This window comes from Pimephales promelas, chromosome 5 (genome assembly GCF_988280905.1).
Source record: "Pimephales promelas chromosome 5, fPimPro1.hap1.1, whole genome shotgun sequence".
Lineage (NCBI taxonomy): Eukaryota > Metazoa > Chordata > Actinopteri > Cypriniformes > Leuciscidae > Pimephales > Pimephales promelas.
Window position 1 is genome coordinate 537,680 of NC_142773.1, and position 24,765 is coordinate 562,444.

A 24,765-nucleotide genomic window follows, 5' to 3' on the forward strand; every position below is an offset into this window, starting at 1 on the left:
GTTATTATTATGCTAGCTACATGTTAATCATGCTAGCATGATGCTAGCTACATGTTAATCATGCTAGCATGATGCTAGTTACATTTTAATCATGCTAGCTTCTTGCCAATAACATCTATCTATCGATCTATCGATCTATCGATCTATCTATCTATCTATCTATCTATCTATCTATCTATCTATCTATCTATCTATCTATCTATCGATCTATCTATCTTTCTAACTAATCTATCCATCTTTCTTTCTTTCTTTCTTTCTAATTCCATCTTTTTCCAACTTAATTCAAACTTCAAGATTCTTCAAACGCTCTGGTCCGGCTTTCTCAAGCCAACTTAAAGTTTGTGTCATCAAACTTTTTTTTCTAGTTATTATTATTCTTCTTACTCAAAATTTTCTGACTCTAACTCCTCCTAGAGCTTTGACTCTACAAACTCCAAACTCGGGTCAGACCTTCAGACTGTTCTGACTTAGTGTGCTATATCTTTTTAGACTGATTCGACTTTCAGATTTCTTAAAAATTAATATTAAAAATCATAAAAATCCCATTGACTTTCATTGCAGCATGGTCAAATTGAGCCAAGACTACGGTGGCCCAATAGCGTACAACAAAAACTCAAATCTAAATTCCCTGAAGCCCTAGACTCAATTAAACTACCATTCTATATGTACTAATGATCTATCTATCTATCTATCTATCTATCTATCTATCTATCTATCTATCTATCTATCTATCTATCTATCTATCCATCTTTCTTTCTAACAAATCTATCCATCTTTCTTTCTAACAAATCTATCCATCTTTCTTTCTAACAAATCTATCCATCTTTCTTTCTAACTAATCTATCCATCTTTCTTTCTACCTAATCTATCCATCTTTCTTTCTAACAAATCTATCCATCTTTCTTTCTACCTAATCTATCCATCTTTCTTTCTACCTAATCTATCCATCTTTCTTTCTACCTAATCTATCCATCTTTCTTTCTAACAAATCTATCCATCTTTCTTTCTACCTAATCTATCCATCTTTCTTTCTACCTAATCTATCCATCTTTCTTTCTACCTAATCTATCCATCTTTCTTTCTACCTAACTAATCTATCCATCTTTCTTTCTAACAAATCTATCCATCTTTCTTTCTACCTAATCTATCCATCTTTCTTTCTACCTAACTAATCTATCCATCTTTCTTTCTAACAAATCTATCCATCTTTCTTTCTAACAAATCTATCCATCTTTCTTTCTAACAAATCTATCCATCTTTCTTTCTAACTAATCTATCCATCTTTCTTTCTAACAAATCTATCCATCTTTCTTTCTACCTAATCTATCCATCTTTCTTTCTACCTAATCTATCCATCTTTCTTTCTACCTAATCTATCCATCTTTCTTTCTACCTAATCTATCCATCTTTCTTTCTAACTAATCTATCCATCTTTCTTTCTAACAAATCTATCCATCTTTCTTTCTACCTAATCTATCCATCTTTCTTTCTACCTAATCTATCCATCTTTCTTTCTAACAAATCTATCCATCTTTCTTTCTAACAAATCTATCCATCTTTCTTTCTACCTAATCTATCCATCTTTCTTTCTACCTAATCTATCCATCTTTCTTTCTAACAAATCTATCCATCTTTCTTTCTACCTAATCTATCCATCTTTCCTTCTACCTAATCTATCCATCTTTCTTTCTACCTAACTAATCTATCCATTTTTCTTTCTAACTAATCTATCCATCTTTCTTTCTAACAAATCTATCCATCTTTCTTTCTACCTAATCTATCCATCTTTCTTTCTAACAAATCTATCCATCTTTCTTTCTACCTAATCTATCCATCTTTCTTTCTACCTAACTAATCTATCCATTTTTCTTTCTAACTAATCTATCCATCTTTCTTTCTAACAAATCTATCCATCTTTCTTTCTACCTAATCTATCCATCTTTCTTTCTAACAAATCTATCCATTTTTCTTTCTAACTAATCTATCCATCTTTCTTTCTAACAAATCTATCCATCTTTCTTTCTACATAATCTATCAATCTTTCTTTCTACCTAACTAATCTATCCATTTTTCTTTCTAACTAATCTATCCATCTTTCTTTCTAACAAATCTATCCATCTTTCTTTCTACCTAATCTATCCATCTTTCTTTCTACCTAACTAATCTATCCATCTTTCTTTCTAACAAATCTATCCATCTTTCTTTCTAACAAATCTATCCATCTTTCTTTCTAGCAAATCTATCCATCTTTTTTTCTAACTAATCTATCCATCTTTCTTTCTAACTAATCTATCCATCTTTCTTTCTTACTAATCTATCCATCTTTCTTTCTAACTAATCTATCCATCTTTCTTTCTAAATAATCTATCGTTCTTTCTTTCTAACAAATCTATCGTTCTTTCTTTCTACCTAACTAATCTATCCATCTTTCTTTCTAACAATTCTATCCATCTTTCTTTCTAACAAATCTATACATCTTTCTTTCTAACTAATCTATCCATCTTTCTTTCTAACAAATCTATCGTTCTTTATTTCTACCCAAGTAATCTATCCATCTTTCTTTCTAACAATACTTTCTTTCTCTTTCTTTCTTTCTTTCTTTCTTTCTTTCTTTCTTTCTTTCTTTCTTTCTTTCTAACAAATCTATCCATCTTTCTTTCTAACTAATCTATCCAGCTTTCTTTCTAACAAATCTATCCATCTTTCTTTCTAACTAATCTATGCATCTTTCTTTCTAAAAATTCTTTCTTTCTCTTTCGTTCTTTCTTGATGCTAATAACATGCTAATCATGCTAGCTTTCTGCTAATCATGTTAGCTTCTTGTTAAAAACATGCTAGCATGATGCTAGCTACATGCTAATCATGCTAGCATGATGCTAGCTACATGCTAATCATGCTAGCTTCTTGCTAAAAACATGCTAGCATGATGCTAGCTACATGCTAATCATGCTAGCATGATGCTAGCTACATGCTAATCATGCTAGCTTCTTGCTAAAAACATGCTAGCATGATGCTAGCAACATGCTAATCATGTTATTATGATGCTAGCTACATGCTAATCATGCTAGCATGATGCTAGCTACATGCTAATCCTGCTAGCTTCTTGCTAAAAACATGCTAGCATGATGCTAGCAACATGCTAATCATGTTATTATGATGCTAGCTACATGCTAATCATGCTAGCATGATGCTAGCTACATGTTAATCATGCTAGCTTCTTGCTAGCAACATGCTAATCATGCTAGCATGATGCTAGCTACATGCTAATCATGCTAGCTTCTTCCTAAAAACATGTTAGCATGATGCTAGCAACATGCTAATCATGCTATTATGATGTTAGCTACATGCTAGTCATGCTAGCTTCTTGCTAAAAACATGCTAATCATGCTAGCTACATGCTAATCATGTTAGCTTCTTGTTAAAAACATGCTAGCATAATGCTAGCAACATGCTAATCATGCTATTATGATGTTAGCTACATGCTAATCATGCTAGCTTCTTGCTAAAAACATGCTAGCATGATGCTAGCAACATGCTAATCATGCTATTATGATGTTAGCTACATGCTAGTCATGCTAGCTTCTTGCTAAAAACATGCTTATCATGCTAGCTTGATGCTAGCTACATGCTAATGATGTTAGCTTCTTGCTAAAAACATGTTAGCATGATGCTAACAACATGCTAATAATGTTATTATGATGCTAGCTACATGCTAATCATGGTAGCATGATGCTAGCTACATGCTAATCATGCTAGCTTCTTGCTAAAAACATGCTAACATGATGCTAGCAACATGCTAATCATGCTAGCATGATGCTAGCTACATGCTAATCACTCTAGCTTCTTGCTAAAACATGCTAGCATGATGCTAGCAACATGCTAATCAGGTTAGCATGATGCTAGCTACATGCTAGTCATGCTAGCTTCTTGATAAAAACACGTTAGCATGATGCTAGCAACATGCTAATCATGCTATTATGATGCTAGCTACATGCTAATCATGCTAACAACATGCTAATCATCTTAACTACATGCTAATCAAATTAGCATCAAGCTAGCTACATGCTAATCATGTTAGATTCTTGCCAAAAACATCTATCTATCTATCTATCTATCTATCTATCTATCTATCTATCTATCTATATTTCTTTCTAACTAATCTATCCATCTTTCTTTCTTTCTTTCTAATCTATCTTTAAAACTTCATTCAAACTTCAAAACTTCAAACGCTCTGGTCCGGCTTTCTCAAGCCAACTTAAAGTTTGTCATCAAACTTTTTTTTCTAGTTATTATTATTCTTCTTACTCAAAATTTTCTGACTCTAACTCCTCCTAGAGCTTTAACTCTACAAACTCCAAACTCGGGTCAGACCTTCAGACTGTTCTGACTTAGTGTGCTATATCTTTTTAGACTGATTCGACTTTCAGATTTCTTAAAAATTAATATTAAAAATCATAAAAATCCCATTGACTTTCATTGTAGCATGGTCAAATTGAGCCAAGACTACGGTGGCCCAATAGCGTACAACAAAAACTCAAATCTAAATTCCCTGAAGCCCTAGACTCAATTAAACTACCATTCTATATGAGCTAATGAACTTATCTATCTATCTATCTATCTATCTATCTATCTATCTATCTATCTATCTATCTATCTATCTATCTATCTATCTATCTATCTATCTATCTTTCTTTCTTTCTTTCTACCTAATCTATCTTCTTTCTTTCTTTCTTTCTTTCTTTCTTTCTTTCTTTCTTTCTTTCTTTCTTTCTTTCTTTCTTTCTTTCTTTCTTTCTAATCTATCCATCTTTCTTTCTATCAAATCTATCCATCTTTCTTTATTTCTAATCTATCCATCTTTCTTTCTAACTAATCTATCCATCTTTCTTTCTAACTAATCTATCCATCTTTCTTTCTTACTAATCTATCTATCCATCTTTCTTTCTAACTAATCTATCCATCTTTCTTTCTAACAAATCTATCCATCTTTCTTTCTAACTAATCTTTCCATCTTTCTTTCTAACAAATCCATCCATCTTTCTTTCTAACAAATCTATCCATCTTTCTTTCTAACAAATCTATCCATCTTTCTTTCTTACTAATCTATCCATCTTTCTTTCTAACAAATCTATCCATCTTTCTTTCTAACTAATCTATCCATCTTTCTTTCTTACTAATCTATCCATCTTTCTTTCTAACAAATCTATCCATCTTTCTTTCTAACAAATCTATCCATCTTTCTTTCTAACTAATCTATCCATCTTTCTTTCTTACTAATCTATCCATCTTTCTTTCTAACAAATCTATCCATCTTTCTTTCTAACTAATCTATCCATCTTTCTTTCTTACTAATCTATCCATCTTTCTTTCTAACAAATCTATCCATCTTTCTTTCTAACAAATCTATCCATCTTTCTTTCTAACTAATCTATCCATCTTTCTTTCTTACTAATCTATCCATCTTTCTTTCTAACAAATCTATCCATCTTTCTTTCTAACAAATCTATCCATCTTTCTTTCTAACAAATCTATCCATCTTTCTTTCTAACTAATCTATCCATCTTTCTTTCTAACAAATCTATCCATCTTTCTTTCTAACTAATCTATCCATCTTTCTTTCTTACTAATCTATCCATCTTTCTTTCTAACAAATCTATCATCCTTTCTTTCTACCTAATCTTTCTTTCTTTCTTTCTACCTAATCTATCCATCTTTCTTTCTAACTAATATAACCATCTTTCTTTCTACCTAACTAATCTATCCATCTTTCTTTCTAACAAATCTATCCATCTTTCTTTCTAACAAATCTATCCATCTTTCTTTCTAACAAATCTATCCATCTTTCTTTCTAACAAATCTATCCATCTTTCTTTCTAACAAATCTATCATTCTTTCTTTCTACCTAATCTTTCTTTCTTTCTTTCTACCTAATCTATCCATCTTTCTTTCTAACTAATGCATCATTCTTTTTTTCTAACTAATCTATCGATCTTTCTTTCTAACTGATCAATCCATCTTTCTTTCTAACAAATCTATCCATCTTTCTTTCTAACAAATCTATCCATCTTTTTTCTAACAAATCTATCCATCTTTCTTTCTAACTAACTAATCTATCCATCTTTTTTCTAACTAATCTATCCATCTTTCTTTCTACTTAACTAATCTATCCATCTTTCTTTCTAACAAATCTATCCATCTTTTTTCTAACTAATCTATCCATCATGGTTTCTACGTAACTAATCTATCCATCTTTCTTTCTAACAAATCTATCCATCTTTCTTTCTAACAAATCTATCCATCTTTCTTTCTAACTAATCTATCCATCTTTCTTTCTTACTAATCTATCCATCTTTCTTTCTAACTAATCTATCCATCTTTCTTTCTAAATAATCTATCGTTCTTTCTTTCTAACAAATCTATCGTTCTTTCTTTCTACCTAACTAATCTATCCATCTTTCTTTCTAACAATTCTTTCTTTCTTTCTTTCTTTCTTTCTTTCTTTCTTTCTTTCTTTCTTTCTTTCTTTCTTTCTTTCTTTCTAACAATTCCATCTTTCTTTCTAACAAATCTATCCATCTTTCTTTCTAACTTATCTATCTATCTTTCTTTCTAACAAATCTATCCATCTTTCTTTCTAACTAATCTATCGTTCTTTCTTTCTACCTAAGCAATCTATCCAGCTTTCTTTCTAACAAATCTATCCATCTTTCTTTCTAACTAATCTATGCATCTTTCTTTCTAACAATTCTTTCTTTCACTTTCTTTCTTTCTTTCTTTCTTTCTGATGCTAATAACATGCTAATCATGTTAGCTTTATGCTAATCATGTTAGCTTCTTGCTAAAAACATGCTAGCATGATGCTAGCTACATGCTAATCATGCTAGCTTCTTGATAAAAACATGCTAGCATGATGCTAGCAACATGCTAATCATGCTAGCATGATGTTAGCTACATGCTAATCATGTTATTATGATGCTAGCTACATGCTAATCATGCTAGCATGATGTTAGCTACATGCTAATCATGCTAGCTTCTTGCTAAAAACATGCTAGCATGATGCTAGCAACATGCTAATCATGCTAGCATGATGATAGCTACATGCTAATCATGCTAGCTTCTTGCTAGCAACATGCTAATCATGCTAGCATGATGCTAGCTACATGCTAATCATGCTAGCTTCTTGCTAGCAACATGCTAATCATGCTAGCATGATGCTAGCTACATGCTAATCATGCTAGCTTCTTGCTAAAAACATGCTAACGTGATGCTAACAACATGCTAATAATGTTAGCTACATGCTAATCATGCTAGCTTCTTGCTAAAAACATGCTAGCATGATGCTAGCTACATGCTAATCATGCTAGCATGATGTTAGCTACATGCTAATCATGCTAGCTTCTTGCTAAAAACATGCTAGCATGATGCTAGCAACATGCTAATCATGCTAGCATGATGATAGCTACATGCTAATCATGCTAGCTTCTTGCTAGCAACATGCTAATCATGCTAGCATGATGCTAGCTACATGCTAATCATGCTAGCTTCTTGCTAAAAACATGCTAACGTGATGCTAGCAACATGCTAATAATGTTAGCTACATGCTAATCATGCTAGCTTCTTGCTAAAAACATGCTAGCATGATGCTAGCAACATGCTAATCATGTTATTATGATGCTAGCTACATGTTAATCATGCTAGCATGATGCTAGCTACATGCTAATCCTGCTAGCTTCTTGCTAAAAACATGCTAGCATGATGCTAGCAACATGCTAATCATGTTATTATGATGCTAGCTACATGCTAATCATGCTAGCATGATGCTAGCTACATGTTAATCATGCTAGCTTCTTGCTAGCAACATGCTAATCATGCTAGCATGATGCTAGCTACATGCTAATCATGCTAGCTTCTTCCTAAAAACATGTTAGCATGATGCTAGCAACATGCTAATCATGCTATTATGATGTTAGCTACATGCTAGTCATGCTAGCTTCTTGCTAAAAACATGCTAATCATGCTAGCTTGATGTTAGCTACATGCTAATCATGTTAGCTTCTTGCTAAAAACATGCTAGCATAATGCTAGCAACATGCTAATCATGTTATTATGATGTTAGCTACATGCTAATCATGCTAGCTTCTTGCTAAAAACATGCTAGCATGATGCTAGCAACATGCTAATCATGCTATTATGATGTTAGCTACATGCTAGTCATGCTAGCTTCTTGCTAAAAACATGCTTATCATGCTAGCTTGATGCTAGCTACATGCTAATGATGTTAGCTTCTTGCTAAAAACATGTTAGCATGATGCTAACAACATGCTAATAATGTTATTATGATGCTAGCTACATGCTAATCATGGTAGCATGATGCTAGCTACATGCTAATCATGCTAGCTTCTTGCTAAAAACATGCTAACATGATGCTAGCAACATGCTAATCATGCTAGCATGATGCTAGCTACATGCTAATCATTCTAGCTTCTTGCTAAAACATGCTAGCATGATGCTAGCAACATGCTAATCAGGTTAGCATGATGCTAGCTACATGCTAGTCATGCTAGCTTCTTGATAAAAACACATTAGCATGATGCTAGCAACATGCTAATCATGCTATTATGATGCTAGCTACATGCTAATCATGCTAACAACATGCTAATCATCTTAACTACATGCTAATCAAATTAGCATCAAGCTAGCTACATGCTAATCATGTTAGCTTCTTGCCAAAAACATCTATCTATCTATCTATCTATCTATCTATCTATCTATCTATCTATCTATCTATCTATATTTCTTTCTAACTAATCTATCCATCTTTCTTTCTTTCTTTCTAATTAAGTTGGCTTGAGAAAGCCAACTTACTGAAATCCTATTTAAACTTATTATTATTAGTGGTGCTTGCAAAGCAACACTATTGTTATCCTCCATACTTATTATTCTTATTTTTATTATTCCGGACACTTCTTCGGCGCGCTACTCCTCCCGCAGCTTTCGTCACAGACCCATGAGAGTGGTGTCAAATCGACCGGCTCGTTTAGGAGAGGTGTGCTATGACTTTTCTAAGAGATCGGATGTACGATGTTCGCACAGCGGACGAAAAAGAGGCCAAAAAAAGGCCCATTGACTTACATTGAAAAATTTTCAAAAATTCAAATCCCAACTGTCACTTTCTCACAGACACAAAAGGGCCTGACAGCCCTGCTGTCAGGCAGACGTCTCTCTCTCCCTAGGAGGATTTAATTTATCAAGCAGCCAATGAGTAATGGCCTAAAATCTTCATAGCCACACCATAGCAACCAGTTACAGCATCCTAGCAACCGTGGGCAATAGGCACGAGGCCGCAGGCCTCGTGCCATACTAAATAACTCTATAAAAACTATAAAAACTCATTTTAGAGACTAAATAGTAATCATCTGTTAAAAAATACACGCCGACATCACAGACCCCTGATTGAGGCGTCAAATTTTGCGGATTATTGAGGAGAGGTGTGCTGTGACTTTTCGTAGCGATCGGGGGTACGGTGTTCGCCCCAGGGGCAAATCATTGGGTAAAAAAGTCCCATAGACTTTTAGTGTTTTTCCTACTATGGTAAATTGCATAGGGATTTTGTATTGAACATAGCTCTGGATCACAGTGTCATAGAGACAAGGGGGCGGGCTCATTTTACTCAGACGACCAATCAGTCTCTCAGCATCATTGTGAAGCTATTAAGCCACGCCCTAGCAACCATTTAGAGCACCTTAGCAACAACTCCCATAGACTTCCATTAAAAGAGATCAAAGGGATATCTCAGGATATAAGTGTCATAGAAACATGAGGGTGGGCTCGTTTGACTTGGGCCAGCAAACAGCCAATCATGAATCACCTCAACAATTTCTGGCCATGCCCTAGCAACCATTGTAGAGCACCTTAGCAACCAAAATCCAAAGAGGGATATCTTCCATTCTGAATGTCATAGAGGCATGGGACTTGGTTTATATCATTCATACTGACAAGCAGCCTTTGGAGTTTCATGATTGGCAGCTACCAAGCCACTCCCTAGCAACCAAACAGAGTACCCTAGCAACCATTTTGCAAGACTTTATCTCTGCATTAAAACATCGTATAGAGATGGGGGTTGGTTTATACATTCACATTGACTTTGGAGCTTCATGATTGGCAGCTGCCAAGCCAGTCCCTAACAACCAAACAGAGTACCCTAGCAACCATTTTGTAAGACCTACATCTCTGTATCAAAACATCGTATAGAGATGGGGGTTGGCTCTTTTTACTCATGCTAGCAAACATGACTTGCTACATGCTACACATGCTAGCAGTGAATAGCTACATGCTAATATTGATTAGCTAAGTGCTATATCATGCCATGAATGTTATAAAAACTCTATAGTAACCATATGTGAACACTGCCAACCACCTAGTAACACCATAGCAACCACCCAGAATACCATAGCAACCACCTAGCAACACCCTAGCAACCACCAAGAATACCCTAGCAACCACATAGCAACACCCTAGCAACCACACAGAACACCCTAGCAACCGCCTAGCAACACCCTAGCAACCAACCAGAACACCTAGCAACACCCTAGCAACCACCCAGAACACCCTAGCAACCACCTACCAATACCCTAGCAACCATCTATAACACCCTAGCAACCACCCAGAACACCCTAGCAACCGCCTAGCAACACCCTGGCAACCGTATAGAACACCCTAGCAACCACATAGCAACACCCTAGCAACCACCCAGAACACCCTAGCAACCACCTAGCAACACCCTGGCAACCATCTATAACACCCTAGCAACCACCTAGAACACCTTAGCAACCACCTAGCAACACCCTAGCAACCACTCAGAACACCCTAGCAACCACCTAGCAACACCATAGCAACCACCCAGAACACCCTAGCAACACCCTAGCAACCACACAGAACACCCTAGCAACCACCTAGCAACACCCTAGCAACCACCCAGAACACCCTAGCAACCGAGCGAGCTTTTTGCCACTGCAAGCACCACTTCACATTTTCCTCTGGAAATGTACATTCTAGTTATTATTATTCTTCTTACTCAAAATTTTCTGACTCTAACTCCTCCTAGAGCTTTAACTCTACAAACTCCAAACTCGGGTCAGACCTTCAGAATGTTCTGACTTAGTGTGCTATATCTTTTTAGACTGATTCGACTTTCAGAATTCTTAAAAATTAATATTAAAAATCATAAAAATCCCATTGACTTTCATTGCAGCATGGTCAAATTGAGCCAAGACTACGGTGGCCCAATAGCGTACAGCAAAAACTCAAATCTAAATTCCCTGAAGCCCTAGACTCAATTAAACTACCATTCTATATGTACTAATGATCTATCTATCTATCTATCTATCTATCTATCTATCTATCTATCTATCTATCTATCTATCTATCTATCTATCTATCTTTCTTTCTACCTAATCTATCCATCTTTCTTTCTAACTAATCTATCCATCTTTCTTTCGAACAAATCTATCCATCTTTCTTTCTAACAAATCTATCCATCTTTCTTTCTACCTAATCTATCCATCTTTCTTTCTAACAAATCTATCCATCTTTCTTTCTAACAAATCTATCCATCTTTCTTTCTAACTAATCTATCCATCTTTCTTTCTACCTAATCTATCCATCTTTCTTTCTAACAAATCTATCCATCTTTCTTTCTAACTAATCTATCCATCTTTCTTTCTACCTAATCTATCCATCTTTCTTTCTAACAAATCTATCCATCTTTCTTTCTAACAAATCTATCCATCTTTCTTTCTAACAAATCTATCCATCTTTCTTTCTACCTAATCTATCCATCTTTCTTTCTAACAAATCTATCCATCTTTCTTTCTAACAAATCTATCCATCTTTCTTTCTAACTAATCTATCCATCTTTCTTTCTAACTAATCTATCCATCTTTCTTTCTAACAAATCTATCCATCTTTCTTTCTAACTAATCTATCCATCTTTCTTTCTACCTAATCTATCCATCTTTCTTTCTAACAAATCTATCCATCTTTCTTTCTAACAAATCTATCCATCTTTCTTTCTACCTAATCTATCCATCTTTCTTTCTAACAAATCTATCCATCTTTCTTTCTAACAAATCTATCCATCTTTCTTTCTAACTAATCTATCCATCTTTCTTTCTAACTAATCTTTCCTTCTTTCTTTCAAACTAATCTATCCATCTTTCTTTCTAACAAATCTATCCATCTTTCTTTCTAGCAAATCTATCCATCTTTCTTTCTACCTAATCTATCCATCTTTCTTTCTACCTAATCTATCCATCTTTCTTTCTAACAAATCTATCCATCTTTCTTTCTAACAAATCTATCCATCTTTCTTTCTAACTAATCTATCCATCTTTCTTTCTAACTAATCTATCCATCTTTCTTTCTACCTAATCTATCCATCTTTCTTTCTAACAAATCTATCCATCTTTCTTTCTAACTAATCTATCCATCTTTCTTTCTAACTAATCTATCCATCTTTCTTTCTAACAAATCTTTCCTTCTTTCTTTCAAACTAATCTATCCATCTTTCTTTCTAACAAATCTATCCATCTTTCTTTCTAACTAATCTTTCCTTCTTTCTTTCAAACTAATCTATCCATCTTTCTTTCTAACAAATCTATCCATCTTTCTTTCTAACTAATCTATCCATCTTTCTTTTTAACTAATCTATCGTTCTTTCTTTCTAACAAATCTATCGTTCTTTCTTTCTAACTAATCTATCGTTCTTTCTTTCTACCTAACTAATCTATCCATCTTTCTTTCTAACAAATCTATCCATCTTTCTTTCTACCTAATCTATCCATCTTTCTTTCTAACAAATCTATCCATCTTTCTTTCTAACAATTCTATCCATCTTTCTTTCTAACTAATCTATCCATCTTTCTTTCTAACTAATCTATCCATCTTTCTTTCTAACAAATCTATCCATCTTTCCTTCTACCTAATCTATCCATCTTTCTTTCTAACAAATCTATCCATCTTTCTTTCTACCTAATCTATCCATCTTTCTTTCTACCTAATCTATCCATCTTTCTTTCTACCTAACTAATCTATCCATCTTTCTTTCTAACTAATCTATCCATCTTTCTTTCTACCTAATCTATCCATCTTTCTTTCTAACAATTCTATCCATCTTTCTTTCTAACAAATCTATCCATCTTTCTTTCTACCTAATCTATCCATCTTTCTTTCTACCTAATCTATCCATCTTTCTTTCTACCTAACTAATCTATCCATCTTTCTTTCTAACTAATCTATCCATCTTTCTTTCTAAAAATTCTTTCTTTCTCTTTCGTTCTTTCTTTCTTTCTTGATGCTAATAACATGCTAATCTTGCTAGCTTTCTGCTAATTATGTTAGCTTCTTGTTAAAAACATGCTAGCATGATGCTAGCTACATGCTAATCATGCTAGCATGATGCTAGCTACATGCTAATCATGCTAGCATGATGCTAGCTACATGTTAATCATGCTAGCTTCTTGCTAAAAACATGCTAGCATGATGCTAGCTACATGCTAATCATGCTAGCATGATGCTAGCTACATGCTAATCATGCTAGCTTCTTGCTAAAAACATGCTAGCATGATGCTAGCAACATGCTAATCATGTTATTATGATGCTAGCTACATGCTAATCCTGCTAGCTTCTTGCTAAAAACATGCTAGCATGATGCTAGCAACATGCTAATCATGTTATTATGATGCTAGCTACATGCTAATCATGCTAGCATGATGCTAGCTACATGTTAATCATGCTAGCTTCTTGCTAGCAACATGCTAATCATGCTAGCATGATGCTAGCTACATGCTAATCATGCTAGCTTCTTCCTAAAAACATGTTAGCATGATGCTAGCAACATGCTAATCATGCTATTATGATGTTAGCTACATGCTAATCATGTTAGCTTCTTGCTAAAAACATGCTAATCATGCTAACTTGATGCTAGCTACATGCTAATCATGTTAGCTTCTTGCTAAAAACATGCTAGCATAATGCTAGCAACATGCTAATCATGCTATTATGATGTTAGCTACATGCTAATCATGCTAGCTTCTTGCTAAAAACATGCTAGCATGATGCTAGCAACATGCTAATCATGCTATTATGATGTTAGCTACATGCTAGTCATGCTAGCTTCTTGCTAAAAACATGCTAATCACGCTAGCTTGATGCTAGCTACATGCTAATGATGTTAGCTTCTTGCTAAAAACATGTTAGCATGATGCTAACAACATGCTAATAATGTTATTATGATGCTAGCTACATGCTAATCATGGTAGCATGATGCTAGCTACATGCTAATCATGCTAGCTTCTTGCTAAAAACATGCTAACATGATGCTAGCAACATGCTAATCATGCTAGCATGATGCTAGCTACATGCTAATCATTCTAGCTTCTTGCTAAAACATGCTAGCATGATGCTAGCAAAATGCTAATCATGTAAGCATGATGCTAGCTACATGCTAGTCATGCTAGCTTCTTGATAAAAACACGTTAGCTTGATGCTAGCAACATGCTAATCATGCTATTATGATGCTAGCTACATGCTAATCATGTTAACAACATGCTAATCATCTTAACTACATGCTAATCAAATTAGCATCAAGCTAGCTACATGCTAATCATGTTAGCTTCTTGCCAAAAACATCCATCTATCTATCTATCTATCTATCTATCTATCTATCTATCTATCTATCTATCTATCTATCTATCTATCTATCTATCTATCTTTCTTTCTAACTAATCTATCCATCTTTCTTTCTTTCTTTCTTTCTTTCTTTCTTTCTTTCTTTCTTTCTTTCTTTCTTTCTTTCTTTCTTTCTTTCTTTCTTTCTTTCTTTCTTTCTAGTCTATCTTTAAAACTTCATTCAAAACTTCAAACGCTCTGGTCCGGCTTTCTCAAGCCAACTTAAAGTTTGTCATCAAACTTTTTTTTCTAGTTCATTCTTTTATTTGTTTTTGAATGTGATTTAGTGAGTTGTACATTTTTTTCCCAATTGTGAACATTTATCAATGTTTATGAGGTTGAATTTTATGTAGTATTCAACTAAGTGAAAGAACAAAAGGGTCAACTGCAAGTGTTCACTTATTGTGAATTGAAGTGAATCCTTATAACTGGGTTTACACTGAACCAAGACAATAATTTAACAATTTGATTTTTCTTTCTTTTGAATATCAACAATAACTCCAATCATTTATTTAAATATAAAGATTTACTTTATTAGTTAAACAGTGTTGTCTTTATTACACCTCCGTAGTCGAACCTACTGGCCTATAGTTAATACTAGTAATAAGTGCAATTATTTGACACGTGTGCTACATAATAATTCATTTACCTGACATAATAAATTGTTATATTTGATTATTCTAACAGATATTGGCTTTATTTTCATTAACGTTATAAGGAATAGTCAAACATTAACGTACATTTAATGATGTACAGAAATCATTATTAAACCCTTTTCATTTTATGGAGTCAGATGAAATCGAGTTAATACATAAGATTAATGTTATGCATTTACACCGCGTTCCAAATTATTATGCAAATTGGAATTAAGTGTCATAAAAATGTAATATTTAGTTTTTCAATCAAACTCATGGATAGTATTGTGTCTCCAAGTTCTTTGGATCACGGGAAAAAATCTCAGACACCCGTGATAAGTAGTTTGCAAGGTGAGCCCAATTAAAGGAAAACTACTTAAGAAGGATGTTCCACATTATTAAGCAGGCCAAACCTGCAATAAAAAAAAAAAAAAAAAAAAAAAATTTATAGATATAATAATTGATATACTGGTTCAAAAGTAGATCAGATTGGCAATAAGAGAGGGCAGTTAATAAAGGAGATCAGAGTGATTATTAGAGAAATACAGGCCTAGGTGAGCTAGAAGTGTAAAGAATGTGCTGATGCAGCACTGAGTGACATCACAAATTTAGAATGTTGACAATCGCCATAGCAATCAGTTTGTTTGTACAATCTGCAACACTCACTATTACTGCTTACCCGTTTATCACTGCTTACCTGTTTATTACTGCTTACTTGAACCAGTTTATCACTGCTTACTTGAACCAGTTTATCACTGCTTACTTGAACCAGTTTATCACTGCTTACGTGAACCTGTTTATCACTGGTTATCGTCTGCTGCTGGTTAATTCACCAAGGTGAAAAAAATATCAAAGACTTGGAAGTCATTCTCGATGAGGAGGAAGATCCTTTGTTCAGGGCGAATCCAGCTTTAAAAGTGTCTGAGACTCCTGCAGCCTCTCAGAACTATACTGCCTCTGAGAATGGCACTCAATCTCAGAAATACACGGCCTCCTAGAATTATACTGCCTCTCAAAACCACCACACTGGCTCCAAGAAATATTACTGCCTCTCAGAACCAACTGCCTCTGAGAACCACACTGCCTCTGAGAACCAGAGTGCCTATGAGAACCACACTGCCGCTGGGAACCACAGTGCCTCCAAGAAGACTGCCTCTCAGAACCATAGTGCCTCCAAAACCTATAACCACACTGCCTCCAATAACTGTACTGCCTCTCAAAACCACCACACTGGCTCCAACAAATATTACTGCCTCTCAGAACCAACTGCCTCTCAGAACCAAACTGCCTCTGGGAACCACAGTGCCTCCAAGGAGACTGCCTCTCAGAACCATAGTGCCTCCAAAACCTATAACCACACTGCCTCCAATAACTGTACTGCCTCTCAAAACCACCACACTGGCTCCAACAAATATTACTGCCTCTCAGAACCAACTGCCTCTCAGAACCAAACTGCCTCTGGGAACCACAGTGCCTCCAAGGAGACTGCCTCTCAGAACCATAGTGCCTCCAAAACCTATAACCACACTGCCTCCAATAACTGTACTGCCTCTCAAAACCACCAAACTGCCTCCGAGAACCACACTGCCTCCCAAGAACTAGACTGCCTCCCGAGAACGACACTGCCTCTCTGGGAACTGCCTCTCTGGGAACGACACTGCTTTATTTTTTATTTAAAAAAAAAAAAAAAAAAAAAGCAGGCCAAAGGTTTCAAGCAATATGGGAAAGAAAAAGAATCTCTCTGTTGCGGAAAAGAGTTAAATAGTGCAGTGCCTTGGACAAGGTATGAAAACTTTAGATATTTCACGAAAATTTAAGTGTGATCAATGTATTGTGAAGAGATTTGTGGCTGATTCAGAGTACAGATGGGTTTGTACAGAAAAAGGCATAATGAGGAAGGTTACTGCCAGACAAATGCATTGGATTTAGGAGAGCACTGCTATAATGCCATTACAAAGCAGCAAACAGGTATTTGAAGATGCTGGGGCCTCTGGAGTCCCGCAAACCTCAAGGTGTAGGATCCTCCAAGGCTTGCAGTTGTACATAAACCTACTATTCTGCCACCCCTAACCAATGCTTACAAGCCGAAACGGTTGCAGTGGGCCCAGAAATACATGAAGACTAATTTTCAAACAGTCTTGCTTACTGATGAGTGCCGTGCAACCCTGGATGGCGCAGATGGATGGAGTAGTGGATGGTTGGTGGATGGCCACCATGTCCCAATAAGGCTGCAACGTCAGCAAGGAGGCGGCGGAGTCCTATTTTGGGCCGGAATCATGGGGAGAGAGCTGGTAGGCCACTTTAGGGTCCCTGAAGGTGTGAAAATGACCTCGGCAATGTATCCAGAGTTTCTGACTTTCTTCTTCTCACTTTCTTCCATGGTACAAAAAGAAGAACCATGCCTTCCGTAGCAAAGTTATTGTCATTCATGACAATGCACCATCTCATGCTGCAAAAACTAATTCTGTGTCATTGGCTGCTATGGGCAAAAAAGGAGATAAACTCTTGGTGTGGCCCCCACACTGACCTCGACCCTATTGAGAACCTTTGGAGCATCCTCAAGCAAAAGACATCTGGAAGGCTATTCTGACATCCTGCATTTAACGGCATTAAACGGCCATACAAGATTTAAGCAGAAATATCCATAAACTCCCAACTTCAATGGATACAGGAATTGTGAAGGTCATATCAAAGAACGGGTCCTAGGTTAACATGTAACTTGCCCTGTTAAGATGAGTTTGATTGAAATAGCTTTTGATTTCAGTAAATTTGACCTCCTAATACTGCAAATTCATCATATTACAATTTTCAGTTCTTTACAACCAATAAAATGTTTTCAAACTCTTTTGTGCATAATTATTTGGAACAGTGCATTTTGAGTTTTTTATTTTTTCAAAAAATACCGTTTTCATTGGGTGTTTTGTTCTATGAAATTCAACTTATACCCTAATGGTTGGTGACTGGAAAATTATACTGACTGTCATTTGCATTGACTATTTAGGAAAATCAGTGTAAAATATCATTTGCATAATAATTTGGAACGTGGTGTAATTAAAACCACTTAACTGTCACCGTCCCACAGGTGGGACGTTTGCCACTATATTTTTAAAACAATAATATCTTAGTAAATACCTTAAATAATATTGACAAACTATATATCATTTGAAAGCTTACAATCTCTAGTTTCCATATTTGGTGACTGATTTTCAAAATATATTACAGAGGAGCCATAATTTATCAATATAAAACAAGAATATTTTCATACTCATAAGGCATGTTCAGACCTTTATTTTAAAATAGCAGTAAACATGAAAAATCATGAAAAAATGGTAGATACCTCAGTTTTTTTTCATGCCAAAAGTTCAAAAGATAGAATCCATTCAATTATTTTGGAAAAAAAAGGTCTGAAAAGTTTGAAATATCAAGAAAAAATAATAAATTCACCATTTGTGATGTGGCAGCTAGCTATGACTTACATGCGTGTTCTTTGTATGTGTTTCTTAGAGGTTCAATTCATATCAAAATCTGCCAAACTTCCCATGCTACTTCTGAATAGGATCTCTACTTCAGAAATTGTATGAAAATCGTGAAAATAATGGTTCATATCACTCAAAACACGAATGGAAATGCAGGCGCCCTTATATGGGCAGTAATGGAGTCTGATTGTGCCCTAGTGAAAAAGTTTGGTACTGCGCTCAAACAAAATCTTACTGAAAGCTCATTTTTTGAGATATCAACCTAAAATTTGAAACACAACTTGTTCAGATTTTTGGCTTTGATCTTTCTGCCATTTTAGAGTAGCCCAGGTTTTGAAAATATATATTTTATGTAAAATATGAATAATTAATATTTTTACATTGTACATTATCATAAACTCAAACTTCTATAACTTTTTTTCTGTTTCACTTTCTTAATTTATTTCACTTCTACAAAAATCTGCCAAATGTCTTCTTTAAAACAAGACCAATCATATGTCTATATTCCAAAGTATTCTTGAATTACAACCATTTAAGTTCGAAATGTGCATTTTCATGCCTATTCAAAAAAGGGGGGGTGACAGTTAACAGGTTAAAAATCACTTTGCCATGGGAAAGACGAAACACGCGTGAAACCTTCGCCTCCAGTCGAACGCCGTCTTTGGATCAATTTTGTAGGCCTTACAGAGTGATTCTTCTTTTTTCAAAAATAACACAAAATAAACAAAGTAAAGATGAATTTGACTGATAGCATTATTATTATTTTTTAAGATTTCTATAGTTATGGTGATATATTGATATTGTGTGTTATTTTGGCCATGATATTCATGTAGTGATAAATCTGATATGGTGTCAGTCCTGGTTCAGGTGAAACACACACCACTTCCCTCTTTTCAGCTGCACACACACATTTTGAGGAAATGCTCACGCTTTTGCAAGGGTCTGTTTGCTCAAGCATTACAAGGCAAGTTGATTTACACCAAACATTTGTGCTGTAAAAAACCTCTTCACTGTATCCTGCATCTGTTGTCTGGTTTGTAGTTCGTCCGGTTTATTTAACTGTTGGTAGGCATGTGCCGGTATCAAATTGTCATGCTGCGGTTAATTGATTGAGCTTTTATCACGGTATACGGTATTATCACGATATTTTAATGAAATTATATTTTAATGCTCAAGAAAAACAGATGCATTGTGGGTCTCTAAAAAAACCTCAACTTGTATCACAATGTGTAATTGTGATTTTCAAAACATATGGTAACTAAACCAAATTGTTTAAAGTTTAGTGACAACATGTTACAATGACTGGTAGGTTACTGTTTGTATTATTCAATTAAATTATTGGATTTGATTTCAGTCTTAATTCAATAGACTCATTTGGATAAATATTAGGTATGCCCCAGTCTGTTAATGTTTCTCAAGAAAAAAAAAACTCACATAATGCTGTAAACATACAGTGAGAAATGAAATATAATATTTAGCAAAATACTCCTTGCTATTTTTTTCCTAGTCAGCTAATGTGCTGGTCATTAAATGGCTTTCCTGAGGTAAATGTAACGTTTTGTGACACAACTGTTCTCCTGCAGTGTTACTGACCTCTTTCCGTGTTTGAAAACACTGATTGATCGTTATTATGTACAAGTAAATATACCTTTCGGTAAGTTGTACTGTATCTTTAAATAAAAACGAAAGTAATATGATGATCGGTTTACTTAGGAGCAACGATCTGTGATCAGAACCTAAGAGCTGATTTATCAACTTCAATTTATCAATAACAACTTTCATATCAAAAGTAACCTGCTCTGTCTAGTCTGTCGGTGTCAGTGTCCTCTTTGCTCTGTGATTTTTCTCTGTGGGAGAGCGTGTGAAAAGTGTCAAATGCGTTAAGCGCCTTTCAGATAGGACGCGGAATGCGCGACGCTTTCCGCTTGGTTCAACGTTGCCCTTCAGATACAACGCGATTTGCCATTTTACAAATAAAAAGTTTAACTCATTTGAACTTTAACACCGGCGTGGTCGATGCAGGTCGACGCAGCAACAAAACACCCCTGCGCGTCGCGCGCGTATTCCGCGTCCTGTCTGAAAGTCTCAAGCTTGAGTCTCAAGCTGAATGTCTGAGAGTTGGCAGCCATGCGGGGATAAATCGTCGGGAGCGTTCCGCCATGCTTCTACTCCATGTGAGGATTGTTTACATTAGACTAGTGCGCACTGTCGCATGCACACATTGCTTATACATGTGGGGATTGTTTACATCAGAGTGTGCGCGTGTTCTGCGCAGCACGCAGTGTTTGAGCGGTTGAATGAAAATAAGCAGCTAATGCGCGCTCTAAAAGTCTAAATTCGAATCTATTATTTTTCACGGTATTTTGAAGAGCCCGCGATAACAATATCGTGCATATTCATTACCACGATTTATCGCATTACCGAATACCGGCACATGTCTAACTGTTGGTTTTACTGTGTTTTGTGGGATAATAATATAGTGAGATGTAAATGTTCCTCTTCAGGGAGACTCCTCACCACTGTCTTCTACCGCCGGCAGGATCTGACGGTTCAAGCAGGAATCTGTCGCTGAACCACCGGATGGGGCTTACGCCAAATATATATCCTATACACTATCTACATATTAATCCTTATTCACTCAGTCTTTATGGTAGAGATGATCTTACCCCAGTGACTCCAGTTTACAGTGAGGATTCGCCAGTAGATCAGAAAGCTGCTTCACTCCTGAGTCTCCTAGTTTATTATCAGTCAGATTCAGTTCTCTCAGGTGTGAGGGGTTTGATCTCAGAGCTGAAGCCAGAGCAACACAACCTTCATCTGTGACTCCACAATCAATCAACCTGTAGAGAACAATGACACACCAGTGATGTTTTCGTCAGTGATGACGATAACGAAATTATTTCGTTAACGCACCGTTTTCTTATGACGATAACGCGACGATGACTAGCTAAAAATAGCTCTGAGGTGACTAAAACATGACGAGACGTTTTCGAGTTTTCGTTGACGAGACGGAACGAAAATGATTAGAAGTCTGACGTTCACAATGCATTTAATTTATGCCTGTTTTGCGTGAAATCGGTCTGTATGGAGCTAAAAATAAGAATCAGCAATGCTGCTGTTTCCTATCGCGTGCGCCCAGCATCGGCCGCCGCGCGCGCACCAGATTCCACACAACATCAACAACACAGGGTTTAATGGTAGTTTTTGTACCAAGTCAAGTCAATAGAGTCGGACAAAAACTAGGATAAATCCTGTTGGAAAGCATATTTTTCAGCAATGTTTGTGTGAGCATATCAGTGAACATCCCTGACCACTCGGTGAGTTTGACGTCTTTGTAAACTAATGTTTAATGTGTTTTATGAATGATTGTGTGGGTGCTAACAGCATTTGTCCAAATTTCAATCTTAACCGTTCTATTTCATTAGAAACGATCTTAAAACAGGGCTTTAAGTGTAAAATACCGAACTAACCAAGACCAAATACAGTGTTTATTCAGGGATTGTCTTATTCATTTTTATGTTCAACACACTCCAAGTGTCATGTTTGTTTCATACTTTATATTCAAGTATGCATTCTTTGTTCAATGCACCTCAGTATTAGATATTTATTTTATTATTTTGTTTCATAATGTTTGCAACTTTGCAGTTTGCAACTCTGCACTTTGCACAAGTTAAAGATAGACTGGGTTGTATACATAATGTTTGTTTTTACAAATAATATGCATCTCATTGTTGCATACTACGTTGTTCATTGCACTTTGGCAATTGTGGCTTTATTTGAGAAATTGCTAAAGTAAGAATATTTTTATTCTTGGCTTTTTTTGGAGTAAAGCAGTGATTCCACTGTTACCACTTTATCTGTGTACAATGTTCTAGTAGCTCAACGTTTTTGCTGTTTAAACTTTAAACCATTCCTTTATTCCTTTATTACTTTTAATATTCAGGGGTAAAACTATAACTTGAAATATGGGGATAAAAGGTTTCTGCCCAATGTGACAATGAAGTACAGCTTGGCAATGACAGCACTGCATCTCCATCAATGAGAAAGTCTAGTTTATTATACAAAGGTTTTAAGGTTAGCTTGTTTTATGAATTGCAACACTTGCTAAATCTGTCAAACCTAAGCCCATTTCCACTACTTTTTAAACTAAATTAATTTGTTAAAGACTACTTTTTTTTTACTAAAATTGATTAAACTTGACTAAAACCTTTTGGTGTTTTCGTCGACTAAAACCTTTTGCGTTTTCGTCGACTAAAACTTGACTAAAACTATTAAGTTTATAAGTGACTAAAATGTGACTAAAACTTAAAAGCATTTTTGTCCAAAAGACTAAGACTAAGACTAAAACTAAAAGGGCTGCCAAAAACAACACAGGACACACATTAATGGCTCGTCTCCACTGAGTGGTACGGTACGGTACAGTTCGGTTCGGTACACAATTATTTGCGTTTCCACTGTCAAAAGTTGTGAATGGTACCAAAAAGCCGAACCGTACCGTACCACTTTTGGGTACCCTTCCGTAGGGGTACCTAGCGCAGTGAAAGGGTACTAAAAGGTGGAGCTAGACTCACTGCAGAACGGTGATTGGTGGACAGAGTATCGTCACTCGAGCGTGCTACAAGGGCATTAGAAGCATACAGTTGAAATATAATTCTACTGTTATTGTGTCACGAAATGTAGTTGTAAGAGTTTTTCAGGCGAGAAAGTAGTTTTTTAAAGCTCAAATCTGTGGTTTATTTATAGATTTATGATAATTTGACTGAGATCCATTCGAAGCGATCATCGGACGCTCGCGCTCGTGTCCCCCGCCTGGAACAGCCTTCCCTCGGCTAGTCGTCCTGATGTTTGCCGCTGACTCGGATGTCTCTGTAGTGGTTAAAGATGAGATATAGTTCGTCTTGTATAAACCTAACAGGTGATCTTTGGTCTCGTGAATCTATAATTCGTTCCCTGGCCAATAGTTTTGGCAAAAGGCTACGTGAAGTTTCATATCTTTGAGCGCTAAGTATATTTGACTGACTGAATTGTTTATTGATGTTACATTTAAGCTTTACTGTATATCTTTGTACTTTTTACTTATACTTTTATAATGGCTATTATTGATAAAACTGAAATTCAACAAAAAGAGATTTTGAGAAAAAGAGTTGTCATTTTTTATTTTATTACAAGATCATCTGTTGTTTATTGCAACATTTGTACCAATGCGATAGCCTATGCAATACATTAGGCTACATATTGCCTGGAATATGTTTAATATTTTTAAATTTAAACGAAAAGAGGCAGGGTTGTTTTATATTTAGTTTTGTTATAAATAACGTTAAATGCAGTGAATATAATCAAGGCTATGCGTTGCACATTTGTGTGCTTTAGAATGTTTAAAATGTATTGAAATGAAATCGAAAGCAGAGTGCAGAGCAGAGTGGTGTTTTATAACATATTTCGTTTTATTGTTGCCTAAAATGAACATACAGAGATAACCGGAGTTGCATAGCCAGAGCGAGCAGAGTGCCGCGTTCAAGAACGCGCTGTTCCATTAGCAGAATTACTGGACTCGCGTCCTCGGGAGTCATTCTCCTGAGTCGGACTTTGCGTTGGCTTCTTGGAAACGCCTAATGCCAGCGCTTGTTTCTAGTGACAAACATGCCGAGAAACAAGAACAAGATCTGCTGTCTGTCATCCATTGTTGTTTACTATGTCGCTTTCTTCGCGCGAAAATGACGTCGATCGCTTCTTTCCAGCATACCACGCCTATCAAGTAAGGGTACTGTTGGCGGTGGAAACGCAAGCCTGATCATGGTGTACCCGACCCGACCCGTACTGTACTGTACTGTACCGTACCCCTCAGTGGAAACGAGGCATTTGCCTATATCCAGAGATAAACACAACACTTTAACTATAAATAACACTCATTGGTTCAAGTTGTTAAA

At 35.7% G+C, this 24,765-nt stretch overlaps 1 protein-coding gene across 3 annotated transcripts in view; it reads right to left on the reverse strand.

The window, feature by feature from the left end:
• Positions 1-24,765, reverse strand: part of LOC120481066 (protein NLRC3) — a 71,467-nt gene that overhangs the window by 34,103 nt on the left and 12,599 nt on the right. For all 3 annotated transcript variants that reach the window (XM_089130774.1, XM_089130775.1, XM_089130776.1), the window contains exon 8: positions 21,505-21,678. In XM_089130774.1, coding sequence (XP_088986900.1) covers positions 21,505-21,678 — 174 coding nt within the window. The remainder of the gene's footprint in view (positions 1-21,504; positions 21,679-24,765) is intronic.